Genomic DNA, 17090 nt, shown 5'->3' with positions numbered 1-17090 from the left:
ACAGACAAGAAACGCAACAAGACAACCTCCAATGTACGAGGTGGTAATGCTGCTGCTATCAGCGTTCTTCTCACCAACGGTACCCAATTGATTTGCAAGATGTTCCATTTGATTTGCAGCTGAGCCCTTGTTCTTGTCCTCGTTTATGGGTTCCTTTTCTGCAATAGATGCATTAGTCCTCTCGTTGACCTCAGTCGATGATGAGGTCGTTGATGGTGGGGTGTTATTGCTTGATTCATCCTTCTTTGGTTGGGCAGTTTTAACTGTTTGTGCAACTTTGGTGGGAATGAAAGACTCTTCTGGTGATGGAGATGCTGCTGTTGCTGGGACATTAATGGATGATGAAGAAGCAGAAGAAACCTCAGTTTGCGGTGTTGAATCCTTAGTTGAAGGTTTTAATTCGTTCTGTGATTCAACTTGGATTTGTGTTTGTCTTGAGTTTGAGTGATGGTCTTGAGATTCGGGTATTGTTTGCTTTTCATCTTGTTGAACTCTGCTTTCTTCCGTTGGTGAATCCGCACGCTGTGGCGAGATACCTGATGCGCTTTCATCCCTCTTCAGATGGCTATCCAAACTCTCAGGATTATGTGTAAAAGGTTCTCGTTTATCTTTTGAAATTTCCTGTTCAATGTTGTTTGAAACTGCAGTAGAGGAAATCGCAGGAACAGCAGCAGGGGAAGCAGGGTGAAGTGAGTTCTGAGTGGAAACAGTATTACCAACAACATGAACAGACGCTTGATCATGCAATTGTTGCAGATCTGTCGGCTGGTTTCTGCTGCTGATGCTGCCACTGCCAGAAACAACTTCGTTTTCTTTAAGATTACTCGCGTCACTACTTTCACTTCCACTTCCTGGACTAACGGCAGCCAAAGCATTATGATGATATGTTTCACTCCCCGGCCTCGTCAGGGAATCATCTCTGATTACAACCGGGTCGTTGCCTTCCATTATCTTGGGTGCACTCGGGAGTTCCTGTACATGTTTAGTAGTAACAGCTGTAGCTGGGTCAGGCTTGTGGGCGATCTGTTGGCTCTTTGCTGTTTCTTCGGCCCTTTCTTCTGTTGGCTTGTCATTCAGAACTTCATGCGTGTCACGAACTTCTGCACCCGTATAAAACTTAACGGTGAGAGTTTCAGTTTTCGGCAACCCGGTGCACACTTCTTCGTATTTGGGGCATTCAATAGTACCATTACTGAACACTGAACCATCCAATTCAACGGTTGCCTTGTCTCCGCTGCACTCATGCCACTGCTTATCATTTTGCTCATATCCTTTGAGTTGTACACTCACCGTCTTGTCATTACCACACTTCACTTTTGCACAAACACCAGCAATGTTAGGTTTTTTTTGGCCTTTTGGATCACGTAGAACTAAATCTTTAGCGCTTAAACACCGTGATTCTCGTCCGAAAAGACTGCCAGGCAACAGAGTCTCATCTCCACCCTCACAGGCAGTACCCACCAAGGGTCTGATGATTGGATCACCATCCATCAAGTCATTTACCGACTCGACACTTCCGTCGATGAAATAATGGTATCCCTCGGGTAACTTCTCACGGTCATTTTGCGTCAAACACATACCAAGGGCAAAGCGGTCCGAGGTGCACTGTAGGATATTATTCAGTTCTTCTTTCTTGCAGAACATGTTGGGGTATTCAGTATGTGTTGGATACTGTTTACCTTGAAGAAATTCACACCGAAATTGTTTTCCCCAGCTCATCGGTTCTGCCATGCTGAAATTGGCGCTGTAGAATTTCATTTCATGAAATGTGGCAAGTGTCAGTGCAGTGTAATACATGCCAGTGGGTTCACCAATGTACGTACTCATCAATTCATCCTTCGCAAGACGCCTCTCCCAGTGACTGTGGGTCCAGTAATTCGCACTTTGCAACGGCAAACCCTTCACTTCATCCTTTTGACAGTTGTAATGATTCTTCAGTATTTCAACAGTTTTTTCAAATTTCACAAAGTCAGATCCTCCACGGCCTCGGGTAGATTGTAGATCACCCTTGCGGGGTACTGTTATTCCCAGTGCTTTCATAAACTCACCTTCAAATCCAAGAGCATGCGCAATCTCATGTGCAGTAAAGCGAATATACTGCCGTGTTGCTTTTATATCCTTCACAACGAATTTAATAACGGCAGACGTTGGTCTCCCTTCGTCATCTTTACTGCAAATCGCAACGCCTCTCGTAGTGGAGAGACTCACGTAAATAACAAAATCAGCATTGGGAATACCATCGTTTTCATGCTTTTCGGGAATCACAAATTCTACGCACTCTTCCTGAGTTTCTTCTCCACTAATGGTTCTGATCTTTAGGTTCTCCTCCCCTCGTTTTACCTTAATGCGATCAGTGTGCAGTTTGATAGCTTTAGGCAAGACCTCCTTTAAAAGAATATCCCTCTGTTTCGGTATTATCTTCTTATTATTCTCATCACCGCAGAACTCTTCAAATTCTTCTTCAAGTCCTTCGTAGTCTTCCAGCCCTTTCATCGTTTTGCAATATGTTAGCACATCTTCCACACGTTCTGTATACACGGCAATGCGGATGGGCTGCCATTCCGGACCACTCTTATCATCAGCTTCTTCAGGAGCACTGACGGTGTACGTCTGCAAACCACTTTGCCCTTTCTGTGGTAATTGCTGCACAACACTGGCAGCAAAGCACCCGCAGGTGCAGTACAACAGGAACAGTGCAATACACAGCAGCTGACGCATGGAGCACTTTGTCATTTCTTACTGTGAGTGTGTTTGTGAGTGTGAGTGAGTCTGAGTTGCTCTTCTAATAGCATGCACAGTAAAAGAGAAGGAGAGATGAGTATAGAGAGATACATGTATGTATATATAGGTTACAGCAGAGAATCAAACACACGTATACATTAATAGTAATGCTATCAGAAACAATAATAACAACACCCCACAGTAAATGCAATATCAAGGTTTACGGTAGGAATAGGAACAATGGCCCCTGCTGCAGTCACATCGAACCACAACAGTTAAAGGACGCAAACAAAGAGAGATATGTGTGCCACACCATCAATCACAGTGTGTCTATCGCACAGAATCCTTAAGAGAGACTTGGGGAGGGCAAAGAAAAAGAGAAAAAGAAGCAATACATTTAAAAAAACAATACAGCCAAACACACAAGGATAAGAGACATCAATACTCACAAAAGACAACTCCTGTATTCAAATGTGCATCTCCCCTACATAACCCATTTAAAGAGAAAAAAAATCATTTAGAAGAATCCCCCAACCAGTAAAAAAAAAACACAGGCGACCACATCCCAGTTCCCCTTGCACTCGGTATGTGTGTACCTTTGTACACCCGAGACAGAGAACCGAGAAGCAGCACAGAGCAGCGCGGTGTGTATAAGTAGCGTATAATAATTATTATTTCCAAAAAAAAAAGAAAGAAATCACCGAGTGTATATACAGGTATATAGATACAGAGATATATATAATCCAAAAATATTAATAGCTATGCAGTCTTCCACAAGGAAAGTGAAGACCGCTGCGAGCCCAGCCAAAAAAAGAAAAGAAAAAAGGGAAGGGAAGGGAATCAATTATTGCTTATGCGTATATAAATTGAAGAAAAGGAAAAACATTATAGGACTATATAAGTTAGAGTACGCGTGTGGTGCTCACAGGGCCCCCACGGCAGCAACAGCACACACAAGAAGCATAAGAGGTCCAAAGAACGAGATAGCGATGCTGCTGTCAGCGTGATCATCCTTATTATCATCGCCCTTATGGGTCTGGCTCTGCTCCCCCACGCCGCTGTTCTCTTTCGACTCTGTGCTCGAGCTGCCCTGTTCTTTGGTTTCCCCCTCTTGTTGTTTTTGCTCTTCCTCTTCCTTCTCAGGTTTGGGTTCCACAACTTCTTCATACTGAATGGTGAAAGGTGCGGTTTTCGGGAGCCCGGTGCACACTTCTTCGTATTTGGGACACACAATAGTTACACCCTTGAACACTGAATTCTCAGTTTTAATTTCATCGCCATCCCTTCCGCACTCATGCCACTCAGTCTCTTTCATGCCCTTGTACTGCACCTTCACTTTCCCATCCTCACACGTCACCTTCGCACAAATCCCTTGAACTGTGACTCCATTTCCCTCATGTCCCTCGTTGAACTTCAGATCTTTCACATTTAAGCACCGCGACATATTGCTTACAATACTTCCAGGCATCAGTGTCTCATTACCATTCTCACATGTGGTCTGTTGAAACGGTTTGATGATGGGGCAGCCTTCCATCATTTCACTCTGTTCACCAATAGTTTGGAAGTAGTTGTACTCAGCAGGAATACCATGCTCGCTCTTGTCGTCCTTGGAGCAAACACCAAGAGCAAAACGATCAGAGGTGCACTGCAGTGCAGATTCACTTTCCTTGCAGAAGACGTTGGAGATCTTCTGCAACTCTTCCAGGTTTTTCGTGCACGTTTTCGTTATGAACTCACATCCAGACTGATTCCCCCAACTCATGCGTTCTGCCATGCTGAGATTCGCAGTGTAGTAGGGCATAGCATCAAATGCTGCAAGCGTCATTGCTGTGTAAAACATGCCAGAGGATTCACCAGTGTATGGACTCATCAGTTCATCCCGTGCGATGCGCCGCTCCCAATGTGCGGAATATCTATTCCCTTTATAATCCAAAATCACTCCCGCAATAGTATTGCACTTGTAGTGATTCTCGAACATCAGCTTCACAGCGTTACTCTTCACCATTCTGGACCACTTATATTCGCCGTTTATAAAGATAGTTCCTAGTTTTGTGTCGAGATATTTATACATGTATTCGGTGGCAAACCCAAGTGCATGCGCAATCTCGTGTGCAGTCGAGCGAATATACTGTCTCGTGGCAACAATATCCTTTGGTACAACGTTGATGCGGGCAGACGTCGGTCTATTATCTTCTTTCACACGAGTACAAACAAAGTTCCTTCACGCGATTTCAAGAGAACCACGTAAAGCAAGAAGTCAGCATTGTCAACACCTTCGTCTAAATGCTCTTTGGGAATATCGATCCCGTTGCAATTCCTTGCAAATCTCATATTCTGATCCTCTTCATACTCCTCTTTCCATAGCTTCAGTTTGCCCGTCACTGGCTTCACTTTAAGGCGATCCCTATGCAATTTAATTGCTTCAGGCAGAACATCCTTAAAAAGAGTATTCATCTTCTCTGTTGTCATCTTATTTGGACCTTCGCAGAGTTCTGGAGAGAATTCCATACGGTTTTCTGGACTGGTTTTGTTGATGCAGTGCATCATCGCATCCTCTACAAATTTCGTATACACGGCAAAACGGATGGGCTGCCATTCGTTACCATTCTTAGGGTCAGTAGTACTGGCGGTGTACGTCTGCAAAGCACTTTGCCCTTTCTGTGGTAATTGCTGCACAACACTGGCAGCAAAGCACCCGCAGGTGCAGTACAACAGGAACAGTGCAATACACAGCAGCTGACGCATGGAGCACTTTGTCATTTCTTACTGTGAGTGTGTTTGTGAGTGTGAGTGAGTCTGAGTTGCTCTTCTAATAGCATGCACAGTAAAAGAGAAGGAGAGATGAGTATAGAGAGATACATGTATGTATATATAGGTTACAGCAGAGAATCAAACACACGTATACATTAATAGTAATGCTATCAGAAACAATAATAACAACACCCCACAGTAAATGCAATATCAAGGTTTACGGTAGGAATAGGAACAATGGCCCCTGCTGCAGTCACATCGAACCACAACAGTTAAAGGACGCAAACAAAGAGAGATATGTGTGCCACACCATCATTCACAGTGTGTATATCGCATAGAATCCTTAAGAGAGACTTGGGGAGGGCAAAGAAAAAGAGAAAAAGAAGCAATACATTTAAAAAGAACAATACAGCCAAACACACAAGTATAAGAGACATCAATACTCACAAAAGACAACTCATGTATTCAAATGTGCATCTCCCCTATACAACCCATTTAAAGAGAAAAAAAATCATTTAGAAGAATCCCCCAACCAGTAAAAAAAAAACACAGGCGACCACATCCCAGTTCCCCTTGCACTCGGTATGTGTGTACCTTTGTACACCCGAGACAGAGAACCGAGAAGCAGCACAGAGCAGCGCGGTGTGTATAAGTAGCGTATAATAATTATTATTTTCAAAAAGAAAAAAAAAAAAATCACCGAGTGTATATACAGGTATATAGATACAGAGATATATATAATCCAAAAATATTAATAGCTATGCAGTCTTCCACAAGGAAAGTGAAGACCGCTGCGAGCCCAGCCAAAAAAAAGAAAAGAAAAAAGGGAAGGGAAGGGAAGGGAATCAATTATTGCTTATGCGTATATAAATTGAAGAAAAGGAAAAACATTATAGGACTATATAAGTTAGAGTACGCGTGTGGTGCTCACAGGGCCCCCACGGCAGCAACAGCACACACAAGAAGCATAAGAGGTCCAAAGAACGAGATAGCGATGCTGCTGTCAGCGTGATCATCCTTATTATCATCGCCCTTATGGGTCTGGCTCTGCTCCCCACGCCGCTGTTCTCTTTCGACTCTGTGCTCGAGCTGCCCTGTTCTTTGGTTTCCCCCTCTTGTTGTTTTTGCTCTTCCTCTTCCTTCTCAGGTTTGGGTTCCACAACTTCTTCATACTGAATGGTGAAAGGTGCGGTTTTCGGGAGCCCGGTGCACACTTCTTCGTATTTGGGACACACAATAGTTACACCCTTGAACACTGAATTCTCAGTTTTAATTTCATCGCCATCCCTTCCGCACTCATGCCACTCAGTCTCTTTCATGCCCTTGTACTGCACCTTCACTTTCCCATCCTCACACGTCACCTTCGCACAAATCCCTTGAACTGTGACTCCATTTCCCTCATGTCCCTCGTTGAACTTCAGATCTTTCACATTTAAGCACCGCGACATATTGCTTACAATACTTCCAGGCATCAGTGTCTCATTACCATTCTCACATGTGGTCTGTTGAAACGGTTTGATGATGGGGCAGCCTTCCATCATTTCACTCTGTTCACCAATAGTTTGGAAGTAGTTGTACTCAGCAGGAATACCATGCTCGCTCTTGTCGTCCTTGGAGCAAACACCAAGAGCAAAACGATCAGAGGTGCACTGCAGTGCAGATTCACTTTCCTTGCAGAAGACGTTGGAGATCTTCTGCAACTCTTCCAGGTTTTTCGTGCACGTTTTCGTTATGAACTCACATCCAGACTGATTCCCCCAACTCATGCGTTCTGCCATGCTGAGATTCGCAGTGTAGTAGGGCATAGCATCAAATGCTGCAAGCGTCATTGCTGTGTAAAACATGCCAGAGGATTCACCAGTGTATGGACTCATCAGTTCATCCCGTGCGATGCGCCGCTCCCAATGTGCGGAATATCTATTCCCTTTATAATCCAAAATCACTCCCGCAATAGTATTGCACTTGTAGTGATTCTCGAACATCAGCTTCACAGCGTTACTCTTCACCATTCTGGACCACTTATATTCGCCGTTTATAAAGATAGTTCCTAGTTTTGTGTCGAGATATTTATACATGTATTCGGTGGCAAACCCAAGTGCATGCGCAATCTCGTGTGCAGTCGAGCGAATATACTGTCTCGTGGCAACAATATCCTTTGGTACAACGTTGATGCGGGCAGACGTCGGTCTATTATCTTCTTTCACACGAGTACAAACAAAAGTTCCTTCACGCGATTTCAAGAGAACCACGTAAAGCAAGAAGTCAGCATTGTCAACACCTTCGTCTAAATGCTCTTTGGGAATATCGATCCCGTTGCAATTCCTTGCAAATCTCATATTCTGATCCTCTTCATACTCCTCTTTCCATAGCTTCAGTTTGCCCGTCACTGGCTTCACTTTAAGGCGATCCCTATGCAATTTAATTGCTTCAGGCAGAACATCCTTAAAAAGAGTATTCATCTTCTCTGTTGTCATCTTATTTGGACCTTCGCAGAGTTCTGGAGAGAATTCCATACGGTTTTCTGGACTGGTTTTGTTGATGCAGTGCATCATCGCATCCTCTACAAATTTCGTATACACGGCAAAACGGATGGGCTGCCATTCGTTACCATTCTTAGGGTCAGTAGTACTGGCGGTGTACGTCTGCAAAGCACTTTGCCCTTTCTGTGGTAATTGCTGCACAACACTGGCAGCAAAGCACCCGCAGGTGCAGTACAACAGGAACAGTGCAATACACAGCAGCTGACGCATGGAGCACTTTGTCATTTCTTACTGTGAGTGTGTTTGTGAGTGTGAGTGAGTCTGAGTTGCTCTTCTAATAGCATGCACAGTAAAAGAGAAGGAGAGATGAGTATAGAGAGATACATGTATGTATATATAGGTTACAGCAGAGAATCAAACACACGTATACATTAATAGTAATGCTATCAGAAACAATAATAACAACACCCCACAGTAAATGCAATATCAAGGTTTACGGTAGGAATAGGAACAATGGCCCCTGCTGCAGTCACATCGAACCACAACAGTTAAAGGACGCAAACAAAGAGAGATATGTGTGCCACACCATCAATCACAGTGTGTCTATCGCACAGAATCCTTAAGAGAGACTTGGGGAGGGCAAAGAAAAAGAGAAAAAGAAGCAATACATTTAAAAAAACAATACAGCCAAACACACAAGGATAAGAGACATCAATACTCACAAAAGACAACTCCTGTATTCAAATGTGCATCTCCCCTACATAACCCATTTAAAGAGAAAAAAAATCATTTAGAAGAATCCCCCAACCAGTAAAAAAAAACACAGGCGACCACATCCCAGTTCCCCTTGCACTCGGTATGTGTGTACCTTTGTACACCCGAGACAGAGAACCGAGAAGCAGCACAGAGCAGCGCGGTGTGTATAAGTAGCGTATAATAATTATTATTTTCAAAAAGAAAAAAGAAAAAATCACCGAGTGTATATACAGGTATATAGATACAGAGATATATATAATCCAAAAAGATTAATAGCTATGCAGTCTTCCACAAGGAAAGTGAAGACCGCTGCGAGCCTAGCCAAAAAAAGAAAAAAAAAGGGAAGGGAAGGGAATCAATTATTGCTTATGCGTATATAAATTGAAGAAAAGGAAAAACATTATAGGACTATATAAGTTAGAGTACGCGTGTGGTGCTCACAGGGCCCCCACGGCAGCAACAGCACACACAAGAAGCATAAGAGGTCCAAAGAACGAGATAGCGATGCTGCTGTCAGCGTGATCATCCTTATTATCATCGCCCTTATGGGTCTGGCTCTGCTCCCCCACGCCGCTGTTCTCTTTCGACTCTGTGCTCGAGCTGCCCTGTTCTTTGGTTTCCCCCTCTTGTTGTTTTTGCTCTTCCTCTTCCTTCTCAGGTTTGGGTTCCACAACTTCTTCATACTGAATGGTGAAAGGTGCGGTTTTCGGGAGCCCGGTGCACACTTCTTCGTATTTGGGACACACAATAGTTACACCCTTGAACACTGAATTCTCAGTTTTAATTTCATCGCCATCCCTTCCGCACTCATGCCACTCAGTCTCTTTCATGCCCTTGTACTGCACCTTCACTTTCCCATCCTCACACGTCACCTTCGCACAAATCCCTTGAACTGTGACTCCATTTCCCTCATGTCCCTCGTTGAACTTCAGATCTTTCACATTTAAGCACCGCGACATATTGCTTACAATACTTCCAGGCATCAGTGTCTCATTACCATTCTCACATGTGGTCTGTTGAAACGGTTTGATGATGGGGCAGCCTTCCATCATTTCACTCTGTTCACCAATAGTTTGGAAGTAGTTGTACTCAGCAGGAATACCATGCTCGCTCTTGTCGTCCTTGGAGCAAACACCAAGAGCAAAACGATCAGAGGTGCACTGCAGTGCAGATTCACTTTCCTTGCAGAAGACGTTGGAGATCTTCTGCAACTCTTCCAGGTTTTTCGTGCACGTTTTCGTTATGAACTCACATCCAGACTGATTCCCCCAACTCATGCGTTCTGCCATGCTGAAATTCGCAGTGTAGTAGGGCATAGCATCAAATGCTGCAAGCGTCATTGCTGTGTAAAACATGCCAGAGGATTCACCAGTGTATGGACTCATCAGTTCATCCCGTGCGATGCGCCGCTCCCAATGTGCGGAATATCTATTCCCTTTATAATCCAAAATCACTCCCGCAATAGTATTGCACTTGTAGTGATTCTCGAACATCAGCTTCACAGCGTTACTCTTCACCATTCTGGACCACTTATATTCGCCGTTTATAAAGATAGTTCCTAGTTTTGTGTCGAGATATTTATACATGTATTCGGTGGCAAACCCAAGTGCATGCGCAATCTCGTGTGCAGTCGAGCGAATATACTGTCTCGTGGCAACAATATCCTTTGGTACAACGTTGATGCGGGCAGACGTCGGTCTATTATCTTCTTTCACACGAGTACAAACAAAAGTTCCTTCACGCGATTTCAAGAGAACCACGTAAAGCAAGAAGTCAGCATTGTCAACACCTTCGTCTAAATGCTCTTTGGGAATATCGATCCCGTTGCAATTCCTTGCAAATCTCATATTCTGATCCTCTTCATACTCCTCTTTCCATAGCTTCAGTTTGCCCGTCACTGGCTTCACTTTAAGGCGATCCCTATGCAATTTAATTGCTTCAGGCAGAACATCCTTAAAAAAGAGTATTCATCTTCTCTGTTGTCATCTTATTTGGACCTTCGCAGAGTTCTGGAGAGAATTCCATACGGTTTTCTGGACTGGTTTTGTTGATGCAGTGCATCATCGCATCCTCTACAAATTTCGTATACACGGCAAAACGGATGGGCTGCCATTCGTTACCATTCTTAGGGTCAGTAGTACTGGCGGTGTACGTCTGCAAAGCACTTTGCCCTTTCTGTGGTAATTGCTGCACAACACTGGCAGCAAAGCACCCGCAGGTGCAGTACAACAGGAACAGTGCAATACACAGCAGCTGACGCATGGAGCACTTTGTCATTTCTTACTGTGAGTGTGTTTGTGAGTGTGAGTGAGTCTGAGTTGCTCTTCTAATAGCATGCACAGTAAAAGAGAAGGAGAGATGAGTATAGAGAGATACATGTATGTATATATAGGTTACAGCAGAGAATCAAACACACGTATACATTAATAGTAATGCTATCAGAAACAATAATAACAACACCCCACAGTAAATGCAATATCAAGGTTTACGGTAGGAATAGGAACAATGGCCCCTGCTGCAGTCACATCGAACCACAACAGTTAAAGGACGCAAACAAAGAGAGATATGTGTGCCACACCATCAATCACAGTGTGTCTATCGCACAGAATCCTTAAGAGAGACTTGGGGAGGGCAAAGAAAAAGAGAAAAAGAAGCAATACATTTAAAAAAACAATACAGCCAAACACACAAGGATAAGAGACATCAATACTCACAAAAGACAACTCCTGTATTCAAATGTGCATCTCCCCTACATAACCCATTTAAAGAGAAAAAAATCATTTAGAAGAATCCCCCAACCAGTAAAAAAAAAAACACAGGCGACCACATCCCAGTTCCCCTTGCACTCGGTATGTGTGTACCTTTGTACACCCGAGACAGAGAACCGAGAAGCAGCACAGAGCAGCGCGGTGTGTATAAGTAGCGTATAATAATTATTATTTTCAAAAAGAAAAAAGAAAAAATCACCGAGTGTATATACAGGTATATAGATACAGAGATATATATAATCCAAAAATATTAATAGCTATGCAGTCTTCCACAAGGAAAGTGAAGACCGCTGCGAGCCCAGCCAAAAAAAGAAAAGAAAAAAGGGAAGGGAAGGGAAGGGAATCAATTATTGCTTATGCGTATATAAATTGAAGAAAAGGAAAAACATTATAGGACTATATAAGTTAGAGTACGCGTGTGGTGCTCACAGGGCCCCCACGGCAGCAACAGCACACACAAGAAGCATAAGAGGTCCAAAGAACGAGATAGCGATGCTGCTGTCAGCGTGATCATCCTTATTATCATCGCCCTTATGGGTCTGGCTCTGCTCCCCCACGCCGCTGTTCTCTTTCGACTCTGTGCTCGAGCTGCCCTGTTCTTTGGTTTCCCCCTCTTGTTGTTTTTGCTCTTCCTCTTCCTTCTCAGGTTTGGGTTCCACAACTTCTTCATACTGAATGGTGAAAGGTGCGGTTTTCGGGAGCCCGGTGCACACTTCTTCGTATTTGGGACACACAATAGTTACACCCTTGAACACTGAATTCTCAGTTTTAATTTCATCGCCATCCCTTCCGCACTCATGCCACTCAGTCTCTTTCATGCCCTTGTACTGCACCTTCACTTTCCCATCCTCACACGTCACCTTCGCACAAATCCCTTGAACTGTGACTCCATTTCCCTCATGTCCCTCGTTGAACTTCAGATCTTTCACATTTAAGCACCGCGACATATTGCTTACAATACTTCCAGGCATCAGTGTCTCATTACCATTCTCACATGTGGTCTGTTGAAACGGTTTGATGATGGGGCAGCCTTCCATCATTTCACTCTGTTCACCAATAGTTTGGAAGTAGTTGTACTCAGCAGGAATACCATGCTCGCTCTTGTCGTCCTTGGAGCAAACACCAAGAGCAAAACGATCAGAGGTGCACTGCAGTGCAGATTCACTTTCCTTGCAGAAGACGTTGGAGATCTTCTGCAACTCTTCCAGGTTTTTCGTGCACGTTTTCGTTATGAACTCACATCCAGACTGATTCCCCCAACTCATGCGTTCTGCCATGCTGAAATTCGCAGTGTAGTAGGGCATAGCATCAAATGCTGCAAGCGTCATTGCTGTGTAAAACATGCCAGAGGATTCACCAGTGTATGGACTCATCAGTTCATCCCGTGCGATGCGCCGCTCCCAATGTGCGGAATATCTATTCCCTTTATAATCCAAAATCACTCCCGCAATAGTATTGCACTTGTAGTGATTCTCGAACATCAGCTTCACAGCGTTACTCTTCACCATTCTGGACCACTTATATTCGCCGTTTATAAAGATAGTTCCTAGTTTTGTGTCGAGATATTTATACATGTATTCGGTGGCAAACCCAAGTGCATGCGCAATCTCGTGTGCAGTCGAGCGAATATACTGTCTCGTGGCAACAATATCCTTTGGTACAACGTTGATGCGGGCAGACGTCGGTCTATTATCTTCTTTCACACGAGTACAAACAAAAGTTCCTTCACGCGATTTCAAGAGAACCACGTAAAGCAAGAAGTCAGCATTGTCAACACCTTCGTCTAAATGCTCTTTGGGAATATCGATCCCGTTGCAATTCCTTGCAAATCTCATATTCTGATCCTCTTCATACTCCTCTTTCCATAGCTTCAGTTTGCCCGTCACTGGCTTCACTTTAAGGCGATCCCTATGCAATTTAATTGCTTCAGGCAGAACATCCTTAAAAAGAGTATTCATCTTCTCTGTTGTCATCTTATTTGGACCTTCGCAGAGTTCTGGAGAGAATTCCATACGGTTTTCTGGACTGGTTTTGTTGATGCAGTGCATCATCGCATCCTCTACAAATTTCGTATACACGGCAAAACGGATGGGCTGCCATTCGTTACCATTCTTAGGGTCAGTAGTACTGGCGGTGTACGTCTGCAAAGCACTTTGCCCTTTCTGTGGTAATTGCTGCACAACACTGGCAGCAAAGCACCCGCAGGTGCAGTACAACAGGAACAGTGCAATACACAGCAGCTGACGCATGGAGCACTTTGTCATTTCTTACTGTGAGTGTGTTTGTGAGTGTGAGTGAGTCTGAGTTGCTCTTCTAATAGCATGCACAGTAAAAGAGAAGGAGAGATGAGTATAGAGAGATACATGTATGTATATATAGGTTACAGCAGAGAATCAAACACATGTATACATTAATAGTAATGCTATCAGAAACAATAATAACAACACCCCACAGTAAATGCAATATCAAGGGCTACAGTAGGAATAGGAACAATGGCCCCTGCTGCAGTCACATCAAACCACAACAGTTAAAGGACGCAAACAAAGAGAGATATGTGTGCCACACCATCATTCACAGTGTGTCTATCGCATAGAATCCTTAAGAGAGACTTGGGGAGGGCAAAGAAAAAGAGAAAAAGAGGAAAAAACAACATATATAATAAACAATACAGCAAAAACATCAGCACAGAAATAACTACAGAAACACATAAACTTCTTACCCAGAATGCTTTAACTTTTTAACAAAGAATCCCGGTAACAAAAAAAGCCCAATGATAATAAGTCCAAGTTTATGTTTATTGCTCATCCGACACTGTCATTGCTCTTTCACCATATATATATGTGTGTGTACTCTCATGTATATGGCTACAAACAGTGTGATTCTGCAGAGTGCGTATTTGATAATTATTTGTTTTCCGAAAATGAATAAAATCATAGCAATAAATCATAAGCAGTTAAAACAAAATTTTCCAATGCAGCGAAGAACGCTGAAAAAAAAAGTAAAAAAAAGAAAAAAATGAACGGCCAATGTATTGCGGTATATGAGGTTAAATTCAAAGGACCGTATTAAGCAAAAGTGCTTATTATTATGAATATGGATAGAACTCTCATGTAACCATCACGAAACCAACACAACACAGACAAGAAACGCAACAAGACAACCTCCAATGTACGAGGTGGTAATGCTGCTGCTATCAGCGTTCTTCTCACCAACGGTACCCAATTGATTTGCAAGATGTTCCATTTGATTTGCAGCTGAGCCCTTGTTCTTGTCCTCGTTTATGGGTTCCTTTTCTGCAATAGATGCATTAGTCCTCTCGTTGACCTCAGTCGATGATGAGGTCGTTGATGGTGGGGTGTTATTGCTTGATTCATCCTTCTTTGGTTGGGCAGTTTTAACTGTTTGTGCAACTTTGGTGGGAATGAAAGACTCTTCTGGTGATGGAGATGCTGCTGTTGCTGGGACATTAATGGATGATGAAGAAGCAGAAGAAACCTCAGTTTGCGGTGTTGAATCCTTAGTTGAAGGTTTTAATTCGTTCTGTGATTCAACTTGGATTTGTGTTTGTTTTGAGTTTGAGTGATGGTCTTGAGATTCGGGTATTGTTTGCTTTTCATCTTGTTGAACTCTGCTTTCTTCCGTTGGTGAATCCGCACGCTGTGGCGAGATACCTGATGCGCTTTCATCCCTCTTCAGATGGCTATCCAAACTCTCAGGATTATGTGTAAAAGGTTCTCGTTTATCTTTTGAAATTTCCTGTTCAATGTTGTTTGAAACTGCAGTAGAGGAAATCGCAGGAACAGCAGCAGGGGAAGCAGGGTGAAGTGAGTTCTGAGTGGAAACAGTATTACCAACAACATGAACAGACGCTTGGTCATGCAATTGTTGCAGATCTGTCGGCTGGTTTCTGCTGCTGATGCTGCCACTGCCAGAAACAACTTCGTTTTCTTTAAGATTACTCGCGTCACTACTTTCACTTCCACTTCCTGGACTAACGGCAGCCAAAGCATTATGATGATATGTTTCACTCCCCGGCCTCGTCAGGGAATCATCTCTGATTACAACCGGGTCGTTGCCTTCCATTATCTTGGGTGCACTCGGGAGTTCCTGTACATGTTTAGTAGTAACAGCTGTAGCTGGGTCAGGCTTGTGGGCGATCTGTTGGCTCTTTGCTGTTTCTTCGTCCCTTTCTTCTGTTGGCTTGTCATTCAGAACTTCATGCGTGTCACGAACTTCTGCACCCGTATAAAACTTAACGGTGAGAGTTTCAGTTTTCGGCAACCCGGTGCACACTTCTTCGTATTTGGGGCATTCAATAGTACCATTACTGAACACTGAACCATCCAATTCAACGGTTGCCTTGTCTCCGCTGCACTCATGCCACTGCTTATCATTTTGCTCATATCCTTTGAGTTGTACACTCACCGTCTTGTCATTACCACACTTCACTTTTGCACAAACACCAGCAATGTTAGGTTTTTTTTGGCCTTTTGGATCACGTAGAACTAAATCTTTAGCGCTTAAACACCGTGATTCTCGTCCGAAAAGACTGCCAGGCAACAGAGTCTCATCTCCACCCTCACAGGCAGTACCCACCAAGGGTCTGATGATTGGATCACCATCCATCAAGTCATTTACCGACTCGACACTTCCGTCGATGAAATAATGGTATCCCTCGGGTAACTTCTCACGGTCATTTTGCGTCAAACACATACCAAGGGCAAAGCGGTCCGAGGTGCACTGTAGGATATTATTCAGTTCTTCTTTCTTGCAGAACATGTTGGGGTATTCAGTATGTGTTGGATACTGTTTACCTTGAAGAAATTCACACCGAAATTGTTTTCCCCAGCTCATCGGTTCTGCCATGCTGAAATTGGCGCTGTAGAATTTCATTTCATGAAATGTGGCAAGTGTCAGTGCAGTGTAATACATGCCAGTGGGTTCACCAATGTACGTACTCATCAATTCATCCTTCGCAAGACGCCTCTCCCAGTGACTGTGGGTCCAGTAATTCGCACTTTGCAACGGCAAACCCTTCACTTCATCCTTTTGACAGTTGTAATGATTCTTCAGTATTTCAACAGTTTTTTCAAATTTCACAAAGTCAGATCTTCCACGGCCTCGGGTAGATTGTAGATCACCCTTGCGGGGTACTGTTATTCCCAGTGCTTTCATAAACTCACCTTCAAATCCAAGAGCATGCGCAATCTCATGTGCAGTAAAGCGAATATACTGCCGTGTTGCTTTTATATCCTTCACAACGAATTTAATAACGGCAGACGTTGGTCTCCCTTCGTCATCTTTACTGCAAATCGCAACGCCTCTCGTAGTGGAGAGACTCACGTAAATAACAAAATCAGCATTGGGAATACCATCGTTTTCATGCTTTTCGGGAATCACAAATTCTACGCACTCTTCCTGAGTTTCTTCTCCACTAATGGTTCTGATCTTTAGGTTCTCCTCCCCTCGTTTTACCTTAATGCGATCAGTGTGCAGTTTGATAGCTTTAGGCAAGACCTCCTTTAAAAGAATATCCCTCTGTTTCGGTATTATCTTCTTATTATTCTCATCACCGCAGAACTCTTCAAATTCTTCTTCAAGTCCTTCGTAGTCT

General features: G+C 43.5%; 2 protein-coding genes across 2 annotated transcripts; both read right to left on the bottom strand.

The window, feature by feature from the left end:
• Positions 1-1491, bottom strand: LSM04_009370 (Peptidase M8; the record flags this gene model as incomplete). Its single annotated transcript, XM_067338486.1, has 1 exon — positions 1-1491. A coding segment is annotated over one exon (1491 nt), but the record flags the coding sequence as incomplete, so codon positions are not given.
• Positions 1492-14593: 13102 nt separating this feature from the next.
• Positions 14594-16102, bottom strand: LSM04_008794 (Peptidase M8; the record flags this gene model as incomplete). The annotated part of the gene is made up of 1 exon (XM_067337347.1): positions 14594-16102. One exon carries the CDS (start codon positions 16100-16102, stop codon positions 14594-14596), a length of 1509 nt encoding a protein of 502 aa, XP_067189253.1.
• Positions 16103-17090: the final 988 nt, after the last annotated feature.

This window comes from Trypanosoma melophagium (assembly GCF_022059095.1).
Source record: "Trypanosoma melophagium isolate St. Kilda chromosome Unknown ctg31segment1, whole genome shotgun sequence".
Classification (NCBI taxonomy): Eukaryota; Euglenozoa; class Kinetoplastea; order Trypanosomatida; family Trypanosomatidae; genus Trypanosoma; species Trypanosoma melophagium.
This window is presented reverse-complemented; position numbering and strand designations above follow the sequence as displayed.